This window comes from Myotis lucifugus, unplaced genomic scaffold, assembly GCF_000147115.1.
Source record: "Myotis lucifugus unplaced genomic scaffold, Myoluc2.0 scaffold_53, whole genome shotgun sequence".
In the NCBI taxonomy this organism is placed as follows: Eukaryota; Metazoa; Chordata; class Mammalia; order Chiroptera; family Vespertilionidae; genus Myotis; species Myotis lucifugus.
In genome coordinates this window covers 4,522,964-4,530,214 of record NW_005871101.1, presented here as the reverse complement: position 1 = coordinate 4,530,214, position 7,251 = coordinate 4,522,964, and the positions used below count along the sequence as shown (strand labels likewise).

Here is a 7,251-nt window from a genome sequence, read left to right as displayed (position 1 = left end):
CCAGAAACTAAAAAAAAAAAAATTTGTATTGTACATACACATAGAATGATATATATATAATATATGATAAATGTATCATACACAATAATACAATATATTAAGTCATAATAACACAATATGAGAAAATACACATCGACTGTTAATAGCTATTTAGGGAGAGAGGAATTGGTTTGAAAGGGAAGTTAGCAGAAAGAATATACTCTTTTTTATTACATGGTTCTTCATATGTAATTTATGGGAGGGTATTCATTCATGTACTTACATAATTAAGACAAAATGAAAATGATGATTCCTGGGTAAATAGAGGGAAGTTGAGGATGGGGGGAGGGGTGTGATACAGAAGGAAAAGGAAGACAAACAGGTGAGATGGAGGCACCAACACAAGAGTCTAACTTTGTATTTTCCTTCCCAACCTTAGGACTGCAATACAGATACCAGGCCCTGGGCAAAATCAGAACCTCAAACAAAGGATTAAGTTACAGCGTGATCTGCTTCTGGCGGGTAAGTGAGGATTAGTAACCCAGGAGAGAAGGGCTAAGAACAATAGAAAAGCCTAATCAGGTCCACTGGTGGGAATATCAACCCCTGGGCTGAAAATCCTCTCACTCCCCATGGTGATTCCACCATCAAATGACCAAGTTGCTGGTTCCAGCAAGGCCTTGCCCTCCGTGACTGCCATTTTATGAGGCAGTTTGGAATCCAAAACAACATGCACTTGGACAATTATTTCGTATGCTACCAAGTTCTATGGGGATAAACTTACTGCTTATTCAGCACTGGAAAGTGGCAGTAGAGCAGTCTTCCAAAAGAGAACTGGTCTCAGATCATTTTTGGAGGAAATTAGTTCGATCTACCTTACTTTGCTCTGAAAATCCTCTAATTTAGCAATTCATTGACCAAAACATGGTTCACTCAAAGGCTCTTTTTTTAAAAAAAAAGGATGTTTCCTTTCATTTTCCCTGTTCCCTAACTTATCCCCAGTCTATAAAATACCCAAAATAATTGTATGGCAATAAAGCAGAGGCTTACCCTGAGAGCAGAAAGCCCTGTTGTTTGTTGTGAAGACATAAAGACTGTGATTATCATGCATTTATCAAAGGAAAATGGATTCAGACTAATGTGAAAGACAGCATGACAAGCTTAATTATAATGTAATGCTTTTAGAAGTCCCAGCAAAAATAGAAAGATAAAAGTGCTTTGAAAGAGGCCAGGTAGTCTTTACATTGATAATAACTGTACACAATCAATTCTGACTCTAAGGACATTTTTTTCACTTGCCTTTAAACTTATCAAACCTTTCAGAGAACTCTGTAATGATAAAATATCTGGTATTTAATTTATATTTATGTTTAATAGATATTGTCAATTTAACTAACAAATAAATTTATTATTTACTCAAAAATTATTGAGGACCTCTATATGCATGGCACAATCCAAAAGAAGACTTAGCCCCTAACTTCACAAATTCTATCAGTTAATTGACAATTACACTATTTTATATATTATGTATTTAACATGTGTTTAATGTGTACTAATATGTGCAAGTTCCTGGGAAACATGAAAATCAACTCCACAAGTAATCTTTTCCTCTAGAATACAATATGTACATATACAACCTTCAGTATAGAAGACAATTTGTCTTAAATTCAATAATGAAAGTTAGAGCAAAGTGCTAAATGATCTAAAAAAAACAAACAACTAAATCTGAGTAGGGCATCAAAACAAGGTTTCACTCAGAGTTTCTTTGGTACTTCCGATTCACAGTAATGTGTCTTCCCTTCAAGCTGTCAACAACTGATCATGGACCAAACACTACAAGGTGTCAAGCACTGTGATAGGATACAAGAGAAAAAGATCCTGACCCTGCTTAAGAAAGCAAATAACTCTTTCAGTTCAACATGACACAGACTCTAATGAGGGACACAGGTGCGAAGGGAGTGCAGGGAAACACCTAGGTGTGCATGAAGGACTCCAAAAAGTCTGAAGCTTCCAGGACAACTAGGAATTTGCCAATTGGTCACGGAGGAGAGGGTACTGAAGGCAGAAGGAAGAGCATCCTGCAAAGCCATGAGGCAGCACAGTGAAAGCAGCCAGGAGGTTGATATGGCTGGAGCCTTAAATGAATGGAAAAGGAAAGCAGGAAGTAAAGTAGATTGGGGAGGGCTTTACATACGAGAGCAAGCATTTTATTTTTTATTTTTTTAAATTTTTTTATTGCTTAAAGTATTACAAAGGGTATTACATATGTTTCCTTTTTTTCCCCGCCCTTGACAATCCCCTGGCCTCCCCTACCCCCCAGTGTCTATGTCCATTGGTTATGCTTATATGCATGCATACAAGTCCTTCAGTTGATCTCTTACCCCCTTCCTTCCTGTCCCCCAACCCTCCCTGGCCTTCCCACTGCAGTTTGACAATCTGTTTGAGGCAGCTCTGCCTCTGTATCTATTATTGTTCAAAAGTTTATAATGGTCTCTATTATCCATGAATGAGTGAGACCATGTGGTATTTTTCCTTCATTGACTGGCTTATTTCACTTAGCATAATGGAGAGCGAGCATTTTAGAATTGATGGTTAGAGCAAGGGAAAAGATGAGGGTTGTAGAAATGTTCTTAATGGAGGGGAGATTGAAGTCAGACCCATCGTAACGTGGGGAGATATGTTAGTAAAGCTTTGTAGTATTTAGAGCAAAGGAATATGAGATTTGGAATTTGAACCGTGGCAGGAATTAGCAGTTGATTGGCGAAGCTTAAAGGAAAGGGAGAGGATTTATGTGATAAGTACACAGTAAAATATGCTCATTTGGCAGGACTTATGGGTGGGGTGAGGTTAGGAGCTGAAGGTGAATTTCTAGTTTTTACATAGCACTTTAGAATAAAAAGGTTAGATTCACTGGAAGAGTCTCAGAAGCTGCCCCCCAAAGCCGATTGCTCACCCTTCTCTTCACAACCAGGTGTCTTGAAATCTATACATGTTAACTAGATCTAGAAGTCATGCATCTTGTAAAGTGGGAATTTTACAGAGGAACAAATGATGGATTCTTAGAGATTAAGAAGTTTGCCTGAGGGGAGATAAGTAGTAAATAATGTGGTCAGAATTCAACAGGGACTATCTGGCTCCAGTGCCATGTTTTTTCCATCATATTTAAAATATCCCCTCAATATCAAATAGCAATGAACTGATATGCTTAATTGAAATGTTCTTAATGTACTTGACATTCTTCAGATTAACTTTAATTTCCTACTTATTGAGTCTTCAATATTGAAGCAACAACAGCTAATCAGCTGTGTCTCGCCAAAGTAACATTTCCTCGCCCTCATTTCTGTTTTTCTTCCATTGAATTAGTGAGAACTCTTGAAACTCTCAAGATATGACCTATTAAGAGCTCAATAATATGAATTAAATTCATGAGTATATAATTTTTAAGAATTTTTATGAAATACTTTGTCTCACTACCTGAGACTATTGTTACGTGAACATCAGTATATTTTGCAAATGTAAATTTTCAAAGACATAGTAGTTAGCCAGTATATTTTAAAATCTAAACCATCTCTTAAAGTAATTGAGTATCAATGATAGATTTGGGTAGAACTGGGGAAGCAGAATCACATAAATGCACAATGTTACTTACTTTATCTTTGGAGAAGCTGAAAAGTTGTTTTCTTGCAGCAAAGAATTGGACAGCTATTACACTGGCGGAGTGACCCCAGAGAACACCAACTGGCTTAGAGACCACATAGGGGTTCCAAAGGCAGACTTTGTTGTTAATGCCAGCAGTTGCTAATCAGAATCAGAAAGAAAAAGTGTTTTTAATAACATTAATAGCCTACATTTTCTTTTTGAAATGAATGTATCTTATATCTGTAGACAAGTGCCAGTCTCAAAAAGATGGAAAATCTTGTCTTTGCCCAACGCTCAGGTTCATGGGGCATGAGCTCTATCATACAAATAGCTGAAACCAAGGGAGCAGGGGGGGAGGGATGGTCATGAGGTAAAAGGCCAACACAGTACCATTTAGGAAGCAGCCAGTAGCCCGAACAGGTGGGGACAAAATCCTGCTTTCTAGTCCTTATATTTCCACCCTCCAGCCAACACAGCTTAGGAACATAGTCATATTAGTTATCCCAGGAGTAAGAAAGAGCTAAACAATATTCAATGTTTTCAAATGAATTAAAAAACTATAAAGAAATAAATTATTTTCACTGCCATGTAAACGATTATTTACAAGCAAACAAGAAGCACAAGTAGATTTTTGACTTGTTTAATTGAGAGAATAAGGTATTTATTTTAACATAAATTGGCTGTACTCAGGGAGTGTGTCAGGAGCAGGGACCACAGTGCTTCTTTGGGTCTATGGAGAAACCAGAAGAGCATTCTTTGTTGTGCCCTCAGAGAGGGCCAGCTGGAGCTGGCTTATTCACCCTCATTTTGTCAGCACTGTGCCAGGTACAAAATAGTGACCAGTGGAAAGGGGTTGACCTAAGCAATCAATCAGTCAATGAAATGGCTGATATTTGAGTCCTTCCAAAGTCAATTCACCAACCCCTCCAGCATTCTCTAATAAATCAACAATACTCCTTGAAAGTTTAATGTTGGCAGATTCCTGAATTCATATTCTGAGTATCTTTTACTATATCTGTCAGCTATTATTGTTGGAAATGTAGGGATTCAGTACCTAAATTGATACTCAGTACTTATCAATAGAAGTCTATCAGTACTCTTTATATGAATGATAGTTATTGGTGAAGGTTAAAATGATCCCTTCTGTAGACCATATATGGTCATTCTCTATAACTAACCTATTACTTTTTTAATAGTGCCTCACTTTTTTTTCAATCTTTAATTTCTTTATTGATTAAGGTATTACATATGTGACCTCATCCCCCCATAACCCCCCCCCTGCACTCATGCTCTCATCCCCCTGTTGTCTAAAACTATGGAACATTTCACGAATTTGCATGTCATCCTTGCACAGGGGCCATGCTAATCTCTGTATCATTCCAATTTTAGTATATGTGCTGCCGGAGCGAGCACAGTGCCTCACTTTTTTAATAATGTTTGGTCTAATATCATACATACCAAATTATCAGCTTTCAAATGTCTATACATTTAAACAGTTAATGCCTGAAAACCTTTATAGCTTATTTCCACAGCTAAAATATGTTCTTGTATATCAAAAGAAAAACTCTTCTTTAATAAACTACAGCTAGGATAACCTGAAAATTTTCAAAAAACCATTAGAGGTTGTATTCTGAAAGGTGAAAATGTTCTATATTTTGAAGCTCATGTGTATGTGGATGGGGGAATGGGTAGCAAGGAAAATGATGTATTTGGGGGGTTAAACTTTTGGAGGTGTTAGAATGATGGTAGAATCTCAGACAATGCACAAACTGTCTTCTTTCTGTGTATCCCTTTACTACCCTACCAGTGCTAATAAAAACACTCATTAAAGAACTGGGCACTTCTCATATGTTCACCCCAGTGTAGCTCATGTACACCGTGCATTATAATGCATCATTATCAGACATTCTCAGGCAATAAAATGTAAGCTTCTCAAGTTGGTCTCTCTGGCAATAAAGCAACTAGGTGAAGAGGCTTCGTGCATACAAATAGGCACCCGGACTATCTGTGAGGCCCCCGTAGTTATCATAATTTATTTTACGTACCAATTAAATTGAGCCGAGAGTGGTAATCAAAAGCATGAATGCCCTGGGCAATGTTGAAAGATGTCATTTGAAGATGCTTTTTTGGTTTTTCTCTCCAAGCCAGCACCACAGTGTTTGTACTGTTGGTTGTGCTGGAAATGATGGCATCTAAAGAGGCATTGTAAGTAACTGATTTAAAAAAAAAGGAAAATAATATTTAATTGATTTCTCATAGGACATGAACAAAATAGAACCATTTTAATATGTAAAGTTAAAAATTAAACTCAGATTACCCCTCCACCGACCTCCCATTAAAGAACTCACAGTGGAAAGTTACAACAAGGTCTGCATTTAAACTTTTTACCCAACCTAAGGCTACCTTGAATGTTTTAATTGGAAGACATGGCAGGAAAAAATATTAATGACTCTAATTATATGGAATTCTGGGGATCGAAGATGAGTAAGTAATTGCTCAAATCCCTGGGTTCTTCCTCCTGGGTCTGAGGCAGGCAAACAGGAGCTTAACAGCATCTGCTTCTCTCAGAGTTTCAGCTCATGCCCAAACCATGGCTTATTTAAGCTGTGCCTGGTCTAGAATGTTTGAGAGTGAGACGGCCAGGGCTCAATTCCCTGCGAAGACTCACAAACACAGCTAGAGACTTGGGTAAAATGGCTATTCCTGCCTTCCTCGTGACCCAGTGCCAGAAAATGTGGAGCAAAAGCCTATTTCCCAGCAAGGGAGGAAAGGGAGGACTCTTTGTTCAGGAGAACCTTTCCATTCTTTCAGACTCAGGCTCCAAAAGCAAAGATCTTTTCCCAACTTCCAACCACGGCTGCCCTCATGACATTCGCTTATACATTTTGCTCAATGATTTGTGCCCAGAGTTGAAGGATTCTGATTTGACCTCAAAATCAAATTCCGTGCTAGGACAAAGAAGGATGTTGTAACTTTGCACAGCTTGAAGAATGTTGTTTTAATAGAATGACCCTTAGAAATAGTCCTGATCTCTATATTATACAGAATCAAGAGTGAGACTGCTGGAAAACAGTTCTCAATGCATTGCTAGAATTGCTGCACTTCTTTTAATCACTGACTCCCTTTGTTCCAGACCATCTTTTCAAAGACATTTGCTTAGGAAAAAACCTTGAAATGTAGACTTGGTGTCTCTCTTTGCAGCAAAATGTACACAAACTTACTACCCAGAATAAGAAAAATAATGTGTTTCTCTGGAATGAAAGGCAGACATGCATCGAGTTCAGTAAAAATGATTCAGCTTCTCTAAGCTTGGGGTGTCTTTCCTGTAACACAGCCCACTGCATGTGCAAGTATTCACCTGGGACCATGCTTTGTTGCTGTGGGACTTGCTAGCAAGGGGAACTGACACAAATAATGCTGATGCCAATGTTGCTTGCTATGCTGTAATAATATCCTTTTGTCTTTAACATAGGAGTCTTATGCCCTCTGTCATTTTAAGATTTTTTTAAATTTTTTTTTTAAATATATTTTATTGATTTTTTACAGAGAGGAAGGGAGAGGGATAGAGAGTTAGAAACATCTATGAGAGAGAAACATCGACCAGCTCCTCCTGCACATCTCCTACTGGGGATG

General features: G+C 37.9%; 1 protein-coding gene and 1 non-coding gene across 2 annotated transcripts in view; both read right to left on the bottom strand.

Annotated features, from left to right (window-relative positions):
- Positions 1-6,986, bottom strand: part of WDR49 (WD repeat domain 49) — a 98,960-nt gene extending 91,974 nt beyond the window's left edge. Inside the window, exons 1-3 of the mRNA XM_006088898.1 lie at positions 6,977-6,986; positions 5,664-5,831; positions 3,629-3,777 (exon numbers count right to left, since the gene is read on the bottom strand). Of these exons, the coding sequence (XP_006088960.1) occupies positions 3,629-3,777; positions 5,664-5,831; positions 6,977-6,986 (327 nt within the window). The remainder of the gene's footprint in view (positions 1-3,628; positions 3,778-5,663; positions 5,832-6,976) is intronic.
- LOC111826077 lies at positions 4,928-5,031 on the bottom strand. Its single transcript, XR_002829322.1, has one exon. It is a non-coding gene; the product is annotated as a U6 spliceosomal RNA (small nuclear RNA).
- Positions 6,987-7,251: the final 265 nt, after the last annotated feature.